The sequence below is a fragment of the Myotis myotis genome, unplaced genomic scaffold (genome assembly GCF_014108235.1).
Source record: "Myotis myotis isolate mMyoMyo1 unplaced genomic scaffold, mMyoMyo1.p scaffold_m19_p_2, whole genome shotgun sequence".
NCBI lineage: Eukaryota > Metazoa > Chordata > Mammalia > Chiroptera > Vespertilionidae > Myotis > Myotis myotis.
In genome coordinates this window covers 190,144,650-190,159,918 of record NW_023416324.1, presented here as the reverse complement: position 1 = coordinate 190,159,918, position 15,269 = coordinate 190,144,650, and the positions used below count along the sequence as shown (strand labels likewise).

Genomic DNA, 15,269 nt, shown 5'->3' with positions numbered 1-15,269 from the left:
GGGCATGTACCTTGGTTGCGGGCACATCCCCAGTGGGGAGTGTGCAGGAGGCAGCTGATTGATGTTTCTAACTCTCTATCTCTCTCCCTTCCTCTCTGTAAAAAATCAATAAAATATATTTTAAAAAAAATTTTTTTAAAAGAAATTCAACTCCTGAACTCAAATGCCTAGAAGTAATACACAATTATATGTCAGATAGACATTTAAATATACATAGGCTTCACAGTACAGAAAACAAAGCCAAAAATAAAAACTACCTAACATAACTGAGAAATGGTAAGATTTAAACATACAGCTAGCTTTCAGGCTCCAGATACCTTAAATAAAGTCATTTAATATGTAGGCAAGTTATATATGTTAAAAATATCTTATAATATAAACCTGAAACACACCTCTTGATACTGTTGCACTACTTGTTCTGGTGTATCACCTAGAAAGATGTAAAAGTCCAGAATGCCACCAATAATTCTGTAAGTTATGATAGGAGGAGGCTGGATGAAAATCTCTACAACATAAAAATTGAGAAAGCATATCATATGTCAATAGTAAAAAGGTAAAGAGTGATAAAATAATTATAGTATCTATTTAAAGTGTTGTCTATTAAGCACATAATTTTAAGCTGTTTTTAAATAATTATGAGGCAATAAGATATTGAAAATAGGAAAAATACATGGAAAAAGTAAAATGCCACCACGTATGAGGTTTATGATAGGATATCCCAGATGTTTCCTTGTAAAGATACTGGCAAAAGCTCCCATAGAAATTGCATAGCAAGGAATAGAAAACCAGTCCTTTTGCAACATAAATATTGCTTTCTTAAATTGCATTTCAAGTAGTTATTTCTAAGAAAAACATGTAAAATTTGATGGTTCTATATGTAAAACAATAATTGCCTGGATAACCATCTAATATTACTGTTCTTGCTGAATTATTAATTTTTTGACTTTTTATTATCATTAGTTTACCTGTTAAACATGGGTATTGCCCTCATAACATTAAAAAAGATTTTACATTACTTGAATTATGATAAACTAATAAAATACTATCTCTTCTTTCTCTCCCCATATCAACCTTTCTCTTTTTTATTTGTATGCTAACTTATCTTAACAAACGAGGCTATGGAAATGGGAATATTCATTTTCATAGGTGTGTTTCAATGTTGTTCTGAAGGAAAAAGAAAAATCCTGAATATCACAATGTAACATTTTTTCCAAAATAGAGTACTGGCATGCAAAAATTCAATGTCTCACTAACTACAAAACCTACTTATAATTTCACATACTACATCACTAACAATAGAGTTTACTCTCAGATAATATCTGTTATTGGAATAAGGAGAGTAGTTCAAATATTTCAAGTTAAATCTCACTTAAATATATCATCAGATAAATTACTCTTACCCATCGCATTGCTGTTCATCAAGAAAACACCAAATGACTTTCCAGAAGTATCTTCAATGCACATGAAGAATGTTTGATGGCCATATAAATTATTATTATTCTATAAGACAAAATGTTAAAATTAAATTTTAAGTCTATTTAACACAAAAAGTTTATATATTTAAAATGGCTTTTACAAATTCCACTTTGTTTCTGTTATTTATCCCTTAACTTAGCTCTATGCTAATCTTTCCCCCTACAGTGTATTTGCCATGTGTAACTCTGCAGCACAAAAACATCAAAATGATTTTAATTATTAACATATTAAGATAAAATATGTAACATAATATATGATTTATACTAGTAAGAAATTATTTAACTTTCCTTTATGTTTTATTATGATTAAATGAGTTTTAGTAAGCTACTCATGATAAGGTATTGACATATTTAACCACTATGTTCATATATACCCAAAGAACTGCAGAGAATTCCCGAATTATGTCCACTCTCATAGAACTTTTGCAGTACATTTATTGAGAGCTGATGAGTAGATGAAATGGAAGAGGCAAATCAGAAATACACTTATGAGGTAAAAGAAATAAGAGTTCTTGGACATGGAGGTTCAAAGGAAAGAATGCATTTAAAATAGCTATGAGGTCATCAACCTGGTGTTTATTATAGATAGGATACTGTAAAAAAGGATTGGTAGAATTTGTTACTCATCCTGTACCCAGTGGGGATTTTTAAAACAAATTTACTTATTCATTTTTTAGGATTAAAATAGTTAACATTGGCATTTAAAGAGTTGCTAAAATTTGCCTGGCCGGTGTGACAAAGGGGTTGAGCATCGATCTATGAACCAGGAGGTCACAGTTCAATTCCTGGTTGTGGCACATGTTCGGGTTGTGGGCTTAAACCCCTGTGGGGGGCGTGCAGGAGACAGTCAACCAGTAATGTTTCTCTCATCATTGATGTTTCTATCTCTCCCTTCCTCTTCATCTCTCTTTAGAAAATTAATAAAAACATTTTTTAAAGTTGCTATAATTTTACTCAAAACAATCATGAATTAATAAAAAAATTAAATGATGTGGCCTTTGTCCTGAAGAATCTCATATTCTGGAAGTATATTCACATATATGCACAAATAATACATTGTGATGATTGTTATACTAAAACTAATAGCCCTGTGCACAAATCTGTGCGCCAGTAGCTCGCCAGTAGCTTGCTGTTGCCCTCCAGTAGCTCTTCACCCGCTGCCCTGCCCCGCCCTCCTGTAGCTCCTCCACTCCCCCCCCATACTCTCCCTCATAGCTTGCTGTCCTGCCCCCTCCTGTAGCTCTCCGCCACCTGCTTGTAGCTCGCTGCCCCACCCTCCTGCTGATCCCTGATCCAGTCATTATGTGGTCGGTTGTTACATTGCACGGCATAACGACTATTTGCATATTACATCTTTATTATATAGGATATGAATAAAGGGTTAGAAAGTAAATATTAATTCTGTATAAAAGAGTTTGGGAGAAATTGCTATGAGGTGAAACTTTAAAAGAGCCCTCAATGACATTGAATACATGATAAAGAATTTCAGGTTTCAGTATTTAAAAAGAGAACCAACTTCTTGTGCAAATGTGTGAACTAATAGAAGGTTATAATATGTTATGGAAGAAAAAAAAAAAGAAGTAGGCATAAATGCCCAATATGATCTCCAATAGAAAGGCAGACATTATATCACACAAAACCATGTATAACATGCTAAGAGTTTAGAATTATTTTAATACAATGATAGGTTTAAGTGCAAGACTGACCAAAAAGGAAATGATAAAATATAAAAATCAAAAGAAAACATTCATAAACTGGAAATACCTATTTAAACATGCATAAAATCTGTTTTGGTCACTTATTAATATAATTTAAGACTTTGTTATCAATTCTTGCCCTTACAATAAATAAACTTGTGGATTATGTAACACTGGAGGATTTCAAATAGGCTTAAAGTACTATCATCTTCAATATAGCAATTTTATTTATAATAAGAAAGATAGTTCCTTACATCACCAGGAAGTTGATCCCGGGTAAAAATTGGCCATGTTTTCCAATACAAATCATGACGAAATCTCTTATGAATATGTTCCCCAAAACCATAAATATATTCACTGGGAACCCTGGTTGAGATCTGTAGATACTGGTCAGAATATACCAAGGGACCAATGCTGGTGTCAAACCTGTACCATGAAAGAAGAAAATAAATGATCTAGAATTATAAAAAATACTCTATTGGATCTAGGTCTATGTTATTTTCCAGAATGCTTCATTTTAAATATGTTACATGTTAGTCGTGGTCACTTCTTAATAACATAAATTATACCATAAGCAGAATTTGTTAATTCCATCAACGCAATTTAATTCATCACCACCAATATATTCCTTCACATGCATTCTCTCCTTTCATCACAATCCTAAAGCACAACTACCTTTATGAATCCCATTTCACCAATGACAGAATTGGGAAAGTGAATTCATTTTTTTCTAAGGTGACAACCTCTTAGACAGTAGAGCCAGATTTCAAATCCAGTTCTGCCTTGTTCCAGAGGCAGGCTTCCCTCCTCTGACATATATGCTAAAATTGAGTTCAAAATCATTCTTTGAAAAATAAAAAAGGTTTTATATGTTATGCATATCAAATATATACTATGAGATGTGAAATAACATTTAATATTTTTGTGATTTAACATAACGGTAATTGCGAATTATAAAAATATATTTAAGAGAGGCAATTGTGGAGACTTGATCCTGGCCGCTTAATTAACCTTTCCTGGAGATGCAAAAAAAATTTATCTGAAAAATTACTAAGTTCTTTCTCAAATATTCCTCACACTACATTCATAACGAAGGCATTCAATGGTATATTCATAACGAAGGCATACAATGGTATACCTACAAATAAGAAAAGACCTTTAGCATTACTATAAAAATTAGCCTCCCTCTGAATAGTAGCTAATTGATCCTATAAATTGACAACAGACTTAAGGTAAATAATAGGGAAAGGACACAATAGGGGTTCTAGATCTGTGAAAACATAGGCAAGGCGAACACGTCTCGCTGATGCTCTCCACCTTCAACTTTGGTTGGCCTGTCCTTGTAATTTTCACCCACAGAAAATAAAATTCCTGTATAAATATATCTTTAAAAAAGATGTACACCACCCTCTTCTGGAAGGAAAGCTATTCTTTCTGAAAATGATTTAAAATTAAGATTGCCCTAGTCTAGCCGGTTTGGCTCAGTGGACAAAGTGTCAGCCTGGGGACTGAAGGGTCCTGGGTTTGATTCCGGTCAAGAGCACTTGCGTGGGTTGCGGGCTCAGTTACCAGTAGGGGGCCTGCAGGGGGCAGTCTATCAATGATTCTCTCTCATCACTGATGTTTCTATCTCTCTCTCCCTCTCCCTTCCTCTCTGTAATCAATAAAAATATATTTTAAAAAACACAATAAAATTAAGATTATCCTATTTCTAAAATAGGATAAAATTGAATAGTTATTTAACCATGTATAAATGTAAAATAAGATAATTCCAATTACTTACAAAATTTTATTGTTGCTTTTTCTAATAACGTTGATGCTGAATGGATTTTCTGTAACTCTAACATCATACAATGTATCAGAAGCTACAGTTCCACTAAATTCTTTTACAAACTGATGAGGAACTTCATATCTTCTATTATTTGGATCAGTGATCTACAAAGATTTAAACAAGTTAGCATTATCTTATTAAAAACTGTTATTTAATTTTCCAAGTCTGAATTAAATATTAAATGCAAATTCCAAATAGAAATTAATACATTTAATAATTTTATAAATGAGTTATTAATCTAGCCATAAACTTAATTTTAACATTGTTGAATAGCTTTGCACAAAATAAATTGTATAAGTTGTTAAGAAATAAATAGAATTACTTGGTTATAAAAGTACTGTGTATAAAATAAAGATTTTTATTGACTGATATAAAATATTAATAATAGTATTATAAAATATTGATTTTTGAATACTAGGTTTTTGTGAATTTAATTATCCTTATTGCTTTTCATTATTTACCCCTTATAAATCCCATAATGATTTTAAATTTTGTTTTAAAAATGCCTTAATTCCTTGAAAACTTTGCTAAAAAGGTAATATACACAGGATATAATGTTTTCAAATCCAAAAGACCACACTAGTAAACTAGTGCTAAAACACCCACACAAAAACTAGTTTATTTAAAGTCACAAAGACAAGTGATACTGATAAAAAGAACTAGGGAGTGTAAGTCACATTCATACAGCACAATTAACCCCTTTCTCAAATTAAAATTTAAACTAATTCTTAGTCACAGTCTGTAGCTGGAATAAAAATTACTACAGTTTATTGAGTTTTATTCTGAAGACACTGTATTTTACAATGACTACATTATTAAAGTCTCCAAAAATACTGCCTGAGGAACTATTTATGTTACATTTGAGTACACAAGCTCAGAGAAGTCTAGTAGTCTAATTAGTCCTCTGCTAATGGAGTAAATATTTTTTGAGGGAGCAAATGTCTTGGTAGAATGAATGGTATGCTCATAACACGCTTTTTATTATTAACTTTTTTTTTAGAAATCCCAAAAACCAAACCTTAAACCGGAAACGATTGGATGTCTGACTTTGAGTTGCAAGGACAAGAGTGTTAATGTCATTTCCAAATACTGTGGGTGAAGAAATCCTGTTTAATTGGGCTTCAAGTCCTTAAAGAAACAAAAAGTTGGTATGAGTCATGCCTTGATTTATAAAGATTAATAATTATTACATGTTTTCTTGTATTTGCAATGTCATTGATTTTATCACAAATATTGATCCCTTTTTCTATACAGAAGATACAATTATAAAAAATAAATTCTTAATATAATCATTTTGGGCATTCTTGAATACATACTTTCCATTTGATTCTATTTATTTTCCAAAGAAAAATTTAAAACATATTTTTTATTCCACTTCAAATAGTTGATATTGGATCACCATGATAGAACAATTCTCACCAGTATTTGTTGTTTTAATTCCCGCAGCAGTATAGCCATGGTTATTTGCAAAGAAACACCAAGGTATAACAGAATTATTCCAGGGTCTCCAGCAGCAACCTCGCAATTCACAAGTAGCCTGATAAAACATTTATAAGAGGAATTATATGGTTAGTACTGTTATCATTTGTGTCAATCTCTTATTTTCTTAAACATCCATTCACTCAAAAAATGTTTAAATGAATGTTTTTAAAAAGATTATTTATATATGTTAAAATATCACTTATTCTTTTCTTCTTCTCATTTGAAAGAAATATAAATACTTTATCAATTGAATTGATTACATCATATCAGAGATTGATGCCCTGAGTTGTGTTTAATCAGTGCACATGATTGTAAATTCTAAGGTTTCTGCCATCTGGGTAATTACAATCCATTCTGTTGTCTTACAGTCACTGCAGAAGAACTAAAATATTCCTTGTTTACTAATGTATCAGTGGGCAAGTGATTCCACAAAGATGAAGATATGGCCCTGAATTCAAGTCTACATAATATATGTAAGGTTCTCATTTCCAACTAATTGTTAGTTCAATGTTTACTTCAACTATTTAAACTAGTGTATGTGCCAGGTGTGGCAACTAGTGGCTGCCATTATAGTCGATGTATAAAGCAAAATACTGTATTTTCAGTAATTTTATTATCTATATGGAAAAATTGTGTGGAGTAGGAGAAAAATTATATATGGTTATATAAAAAGTAAGGCCACATGGTGATGTTATGTGTTAACACCAGTATAATTAAAATATATTTAAGAATTAAATTTTAGCCGAAACCGGTTTGGCTCAGTGGATAGAGCGTCGGCCTGTGGACTGAAAGGTCCCAGGTTCGATTCCGGTCAAGGGCATGTACCTGGGTTGCGGGCACATCCCCAGTGGGGGATGTGCAGGAGGCGGCTGATCGATGTTTCTCTCTCATCGATGTTTCTGACTCTCTATCTCTCTCCCTTCCTCTCTGTAAAAATCAATAAAATATATTTAAAAAAAAAAAAAGAATTAAATTTTATAGTGTGATACACTCATAACTTGAACACCTATTGTTTTTATTTTCTTAGCTATTTGTCTGGAAAAAAAAGTTAAAAACCCCCACTTTTAGTAACTATATGATGCTATACATGTAACTTTCCATCCTATTTCTATTAATATCAAATTAAAGCAGCATCTGACAAACATGTGTACACACACCCACAAATATACACATACATACATACATACATACATGTACTCTCAAGTGTGTGTGGCTTTTGATCAGGCAATTTTAAAAATATATTTTTATTTCAGAGAAGAAGAGAAAGGGAGAGAGAGATAGAAACATCAATGATGAGAGAGAATCATTTATTGGTTGCCTCCTGCACTCCCCATACTGGGGATTGGGCCCACAGCCCAGGCTATGCACTGATGGGGAATTGAACCAGGACCTCCTCGTTCATAGGTCTATGAGCCACGCTGGCTGGGCTGATCAGGCAATTTTATCTCTAGTTATCTAACTTATAGAAATACTCCCAGCAATACAAAAAAATAATTGCATAAAAATTGTCGCTTACAGTAGTCCTTATTTAGAAAAATTTTTTTGAAAATGTTTGTGTGAGAGCTCCAGGTGACCTTCCAGAGGAGGAGAACTTCGCTCGCTCAGCGATGCCCTCCTTCCCCTCCCTCCCCTCTCCTCTCCCTTCCCTTCAAAAAAAGAAAAAGAAAATGTGGTGTGAAATGAGAGGTAAAATTAGACATACATATACTTATTTAGAAAGGTGTAAAGTTTTAAAAACAAGAGACAATAAATAAGCAAATTATAATCATATCTTGCTAAATTAAAAAAAAATTAGTAAAATGGGGTTACATGAAGTTCCTCAAGACATACTGTAAGAGTTTCCAACAGCAGTGTGACACCCATGAAAAGGGTAGTTTGAGAAATTTATTCTCTCAGAGTTTTGGAGTCTAGAAGTCCTAATGCAAGGTGTTAGCAGAACCAGGCTCCCTCTGAGGCCATAAGGAATAATTCTTCCATGTCTGTTCCTAGCCTCTAGTGGCTCTTGGCCACCCTCGACATTCCTTGGTTTGAAGATACATTATTGTAATCTCTACTTCCATCTTCACATGGCCTTCTTCCCTGTGGTCCTGTGTGTGTCAGCCCTCCTCTTATAAGGACAGCAGTCATTGGAATTAGAACCTACCCTCATCCAGTATGACCTCATTTAACTAAGCACATATGCAAAGATCTATTTCCAAAAAAGGTCACATTTGAGGCGCCACTTAAACATAAATCTGGGTACAACATATTCAACACACTACATATATACAACAAAATATTAATTTAAAAATGTATATCACTTCATGCTCTTAATATATTAATAATTTGGGGTATTTTTTTAATAAATTTTGACACTTGTTATTTATGTTTATCATTTGCCTATTTTTCAGGATTTCAGATATTTTCTCCTATTACTTATCATTCCTATTCTAACTTCACTTTTCTTTCTGCTTCATTTGAAAAGGCAAAACAATTAAAATATTAAATATTCACCAATAGGCGTAAACTTTAGTAGGTCAATGTAAAATAAATTTATGTTCTTATTTTTATTTTATGTGTATATAAATACCCATATAGAATTATATGTAATCATATATACTGGGTTGACTCTGTATTATGAACTGAATTGTGTCCCCCACACTTCATATGTAGGAAGCTCTAACCTTAAATGTTACCTTATTTGGAGATAAGCACTTTAAGGAGGTAATTAGGTTTAAATAATGAGGTCATTAAGTGAGGTTTATATGACAGGATTGGTAAACTCTTAAGAAAAAGAAGAGTCTCTCTCTCTCTTTCTCTCTCTCTCTCTCTCTCTCTCTCTCTCTCTCTCTCTCTCCCTCTCCACTCACAGAAGAAAGGTCCAGGTGAAGACAAAAGAATGCAGCTATCTAAAAACCAGCAAAACTCTTACCAAAAACCAACCATAATGACATCTTGACTTCTAGCTTCCAGAATAGTGAGAAAATAAATGTCTATTTTTTAAGCCATCCAATCAGTGATATTTTATTATAGCTGACTAATAAGTGCATTCTGGGTAGCTTTAAGGCTATTTCTTAAAACACCATTTGAAGTTCACCTTTTATTCTTAAATGGAAAATATAAAATAGATTAGCTAAAAATTGTTAAATTAATAAGTTTAATTCATTTCACATTGAAAACACACTTTAGCAGCTTAACAGACTGCATTAAAGACTAATAGTAGGCATATAAACCTTAAACAAATGGCTTTTAAATGTTGTTTCTCTTTAAGATCCTAATAATCCAAATTTTCCTAACAGGATTGTATGTTAAGCTTCAATTATCTCCTAAGGAGAATATTAGCATAAAAGAATATCTGTCCAATTTGCTCACTGTGTCATATTAAACACTGGTACTTAGCTATCTTTTTCAGTTATTAAGGAATAGAACCCACTATTCCTAAAGTTGTCCTATGAATAAAAAAATTTCACCTATTTTCAAGTTCTCATGGCAAAGTAATTAGAAAATTATGTGAGATTCAGATATGCATATTACAGTTATACCTGAGGCCTGATGCACGAAATTAATGCAAGGGGCTTGGCCTTCGTAGACCTGGCTGCCTTGGCCCTCGCAGCCCTGGCTTCGTCCAGAAGGTTGTCTGGACAGTCATTCTGTTGTTTGGTCTAATTAGCATATTAGCTTTTCATTATATAGGACTAATGGCTTGGTGCATGAAATTCGTGCACAGGGGGTGGGTGTCCCTCAGCCTGGCCTGCACTCTCTCCAATCTGGGACCCCTTGGGGGATATCTGAATCCCTGTGGGATTGGGCCTAAACCAACAGTCAGACATCCCTCTCACAATTCGGGACTACTGGCTCCTAACTGCTCACCTGCCTGCCTGCCTGATCACCCCTAATCACCCTGCATGCCAAGCTGATAATCCCCTACTGCCCTTCCCTTCCAGCCTGATTGCCCCCAACTGCCCCCCCTCTGGCCTGATCACCCCCAACTGCCCTGCTTCTGGCCTGATCGCCCCCAACTGACCCCCTGCCGGCCTGCTCACTCCCAACTGCCTCCCCTGCCAGCCTGTTTGCCCCCAACTGCCCTCCCATCTGACCTGCTTGCCCCCAAATGCCCTCCCACCAGCCAGCTTGCCCCCTACTGCCCACCCCTGCCTGCCTGCTCACCCCCTACTGCCCCTTCTTCTGGCCTGATCACCCCAAACTGCCACCCCCCTCTGGCCTGATCACCCCCAACTGCCCCCCTTCCAGCCTGTTTGCCCCCAACTGCCCCCCACACTGGCCTGCTCACCCCCAACTGCCCTCCCCCACCTAGGGCCTGATTGTCCCTAACCACCTCTGCCTTGGCCCCACCACCATGGCTTTGTCCAGAAGGACGTCTGGAAGGTCTCCTGGTCTAATTAGCATACTACCCTTTTGTTAGTATAGATGTTGTGGATATAACAGATTATATATATGCATACGATATGTATATTATAGAGATATGCAATATATTAGGCATATTATGTAGTAGGCATATCATGAGAAAATATATAATATAATTTGAATATATTGTATAATGATTAATATATAATATTTATATTATATAGATATAATACATTCTAATATATAGATATTGAAAAAAGTGAATACACAAAGACACACACTCATTGACCTTTATTCCCATACAGGTTATGAAGACCAAAGAAGAGTCAACTTAAGATTATATGAATCCATTCAGCTTCCCTTAGTTATCTCCATTTCAGCTTCTTCCAAATTACCAATTAATAAAAAATTAACAATATTAAAAAAATCAATGTTACTTTATTTTCCATTTATACTTCTTAATGCCATTACAAGTACTCTATTTGAGAATAGATATTCTCTCTCAAGTGTTATATATTGCCAAAAGTTTTTGTTTTAATTAGTTGATTTGAGAGGATAGAATTTTAGGAAAGTTTATAAAATTAACACTACCTCGTTAAGTATAAAAATGTTAACTTTGAAATTTAAATTGAATAGAGATACAGAAAAGCAAGCTCAAGTATTTCTATTATCTCTCATCTGTTTATACAGAACTATATTAAAAAGGTGAATGCAGCCTAATTGATGGCTACATCTTAAAAATATAGGAATTGAACCAATATTGAGCAATATTTAATATAGTTATTTGAATACATCTGTTCATAAAAAATATTAAAGTCTTATTTGCAAACCTTTGTTGGAAATTGATCTGGAATGCAGTTTATTCTCCCATTGATAGGATCATACTGCTCACTTGGACATTTTCCTGACACTGGATGCACAGTGGTTGAACGAGTAGTTGCTGGAATTGCAGTAGAACCAGTACTTCCTGGGGGGTAAGGGGGGGGAGGAAGGTCAATAAAATAAAATGTGATATTATATTACTTTTTCATTGTTTAAAGTAGTGAATGCTTTACATTGAAAGAATACATGATTTTTTATATAATAAAATAAAACAAACTTGGCATTAAATTAGAACCCACAAATTCAAATCTTAGTCCTCAAAAGGAAAAGATCCAGATGATATTTAAAAATAGATTTGTAGAGCCCTGTTGACTGTTTCTTGAGAAAAACAAAATATATTCACAGAAGGTCTTGAAGTAGATTTAAAAGGAAACAAAATGTACATTCCCACCATATTTGCAATTTGTTTTGTATAGATGAAGAAGGAAGATGAAAAAACATGGATTGGAAAATAATGTAGAGAAGGAGACAAAAATTAAAGAAGAAAAAAGAAAAGTGGGAGAAAGAAGATACTTGAAGGTAATTAAAAGAGAAACCAGGGAACAGCAATGAAAAATAAATCCCAAATCCTAAATAATAAAAGGCTAATATGCAAATTGCCCCTACAGGCGGGAGTTGGATGTGCACTGACCACCAAGGGGTGGCGCGGAACATGGCAGGCATCGGTGACGCAGCGCTGGCAGCGGGCGGCAGTGGAGTGCTGCTGACTCTGATGGGCCCCAATGAGAGTGGAACCATGGCGGGATGGTGGAGCAGGTGAGCAGGTGGCACCAGGCCAAGGCAGGTGTAAAGGGAGGCCCTGGCCAGCAGCGGCAGGCAGCCGGGGGAACAGAGATCCCAGCCGGCGACCAGCAGCTGCTATTGACCCAACCATGCACAAATTCTGTGAACTGGGCCTCTAGTCTATATAATAAAGATCTTTCTAGCCATCAGGTATGGGCAAGCTAAATTTGATTGCTTCACAATGTAGTGAGCTTCTGGTTTACTGGAAAAAGATAAAACAAAAGACTAAGAGCAGTAGAAAGTGCTAACTACAGTTACTTGGAAGATAACTTAACATCCATTCCAGTTTTGATTTGGTCAAGATAGAATGATGAAAAGAGAAAGTAGATTAGGTCAACCAGAGTAGTATTCATCCACTCTAAATTAGAATAGAATGATTCATAAAAAAGGTAAACATTTCAAGCCTTGTTTCCTTTGCCTCTTTCTTTTTTTCTCATGCAACCTCTCTCTCTGTGTGTCTATTTTTTCAAAGAGTCTAAAACAAACAGGGTACTCCCCCAAATTTTCCACCACCCTTTGCAAGTGTCTGAAAACCAGAGTATAAACCCAGGTCTTCCCGCTAATTGGAAGAGTCTCACTGGTAGACAATTATTCCACCTTCATTTAACACCTTGATCCCTTTGCCCCTTTGCAGTTTCCCAAGCAGCCCACTGTGGGGAAGAGGGTTAATGTGAAAGCACACAGATTTCTTAATTACAATGGCTCTTCATTGAAATAACTAAGATATAACAGATAGAATAAGTTGGAATAATTATATAACTTAGCCAAATCTGTTTTTTATAATTTTCATCTCATAAACTACTTTTCCAAAAGCCTAACTATTATGGAGTAAACTTCCCTGTAACCTCACTATATTGTGCAATTATTTTTAACACTACTTACCTTCAACAGCAGGTGTCCTGGTTGCTAAAACAGCAATTAGGGCAATAGCTATTATGGTAACTATAATAAAGAGGACAATCAGAGTGATTTCTAAGCCACTAAATTTTTTACGTTCCATCTAAAAAAAAAAAGAAATATTTGTTTAAAATATAAAATACATAGCTACAAAAAGCCATCATCATTATCATAAAATTATATACATTTTTTGAGTTAAGCACAACACAAGCAGAGCTGGAAAGAGTTCCATAAATTTACAATCTAAAATAATATACATTGGAAAAATGTAAACAACACTTTCAATTTTAAGTAAAAGGAGTGAATTCAGGATGTGCACTTAGTAACATACTAAGATGAAATCATTTTTTAAAAAGGATCTCCAGCAGGTGTGCATTGCTCTCATTTTAGAACATTTTTCAAGTCTAAAACCCCTTAAATTTGTACTCTGTTCCTTAATTTTTACAAGGATATAGTGTATGAAAGAAACACTGGTTTGCACATTTTACCTAAGAATTTCAAAGTAAAAAAATGTAGTTCTTCCTACTATAACTATTGTCTCTTAAATTCCAAGAGTTTTCTTATAACAATATTGTGAAAAGATTATAAATATGTAAAAAATATAAATATAACATATCTAAAAAGTATAAAAATGAAAAATAAAATACATATATATTATATATATGTGCAGTATATAATTGTGAGTTGTTGCTTTAAAAAAATATTCAAACTATATAATCTTCAAGCTCCTTAAATAGCAAATAAAATATATCATACAAAACTATATATATATATATATATATATATATATATTAATTTTAAGATAACATTATGCATTTGAGTTGGCATACAGAAGATATCTAAATATAGATTGGGAAGAACGCATTTTAGTAATTATCTTAAAGTTTATTTAATTTTTGTTTTGACTATACATTACTCATCTTTTCTAGCCTTCCTGTTTTTATGGCTTTTTTGTATTCTGTAATTTTTATGTAAATCTTAACTCAATAGTTTTTAAATCAACTTTTATGAGGGAGGCCTCTCACACTAATTCCTTCTCCTGTACCTATCTATGTCAGTTCCTATATCAAGTTGTCTCAACCTAAAGCTTCTTTACCCTCACCCATATCTTTCTACCACTGTCAATCATTCTACAAGTCCTGTTGATTCTACTTCCAAAATATTTTCAGAATGACGCCCACAACTACAAAATCTTTTTGGGATAATATGTCTTAGTGCATGCTATTTTTTAAAAACATATTTTATTGATTTTTTTACAGAGAGGGAGAGGAATAGAGTTAGAAACATCGATTAGAGAGAAACATCGATCAGCTGCCTCCTGCACACCCCCTACTGGGGATGTGCCTGCAACCAAGGTACATGCCCTTGACTGGAATCGAACCCCGGACCCTTCAGTCTACAAGCTGACGCTCTGCACTGAGCCAAACCGGTAAGGGCAATGCATACTATTTAATCGTTTTTCAATCCTTCCATATATGCTTTTCTAGGTTAGTTCCAGTTCAAATGCCATTTCCTCAGTGAGTCCTTTCCTACTCTTAGAGGCAGAGTGAATGTATACTTTTTCCATTTTACCTTGGCAGACACCAAATCTATTGCAATTATTTATACGTATGTCAATTTCCTTATTGGATTATTGTATTTTTATAGCAAGAATCATGAAAGTAGTTCTGAACCTAACATTGAGCAAGTACAACCTCAATTTTTATGATATAACAGATATTTAAACGTTTTGTAATTCACACATATATAAGCTGTTTATTACATTGGTAACATTCAGATAAACTAAATAGAAACTAAACCTTACAGGTGACATTTAAGCTGTTTAGAAAATGAAACTCAATTGCTCAGTGTTATATGAGAAATGACACAGTTGCATTT

At 34.0% G+C, this 15,269-nt stretch overlaps 1 protein-coding gene across 1 annotated transcript in view; it reads right to left on the bottom strand.

Moving 5' to 3' along the window:
• Positions 1 to 13,494, bottom strand: part of SI (sucrase-isomaltase) — an 84,017-nt gene extending 70,523 nt beyond the window's left edge. The window contains exons 1-8 of the mRNA XM_036351045.1: positions 13,377 to 13,494; positions 11,660 to 11,796; positions 6,423 to 6,540; positions 6,022 to 6,131; positions 4,956 to 5,107; positions 3,427 to 3,598; positions 1,401 to 1,500; positions 393 to 505 (exon numbers count right to left, since the gene is read on the bottom strand). Of these exons, the coding sequence (XP_036206938.1) occupies positions 393 to 505; positions 1,401 to 1,500; positions 3,427 to 3,598; positions 4,956 to 5,107; positions 6,022 to 6,131; positions 6,423 to 6,540; positions 11,660 to 11,796; positions 13,377 to 13,494 (1,020 nt within the window). The remainder of the gene's footprint in view (positions 1 to 392; positions 506 to 1,400; positions 1,501 to 3,426; positions 3,599 to 4,955; positions 5,108 to 6,021; positions 6,132 to 6,422; positions 6,541 to 11,659; positions 11,797 to 13,376) is intronic.
• Between the last annotated feature and the right edge of the window lie 1,775 nt (positions 13,495 to 15,269).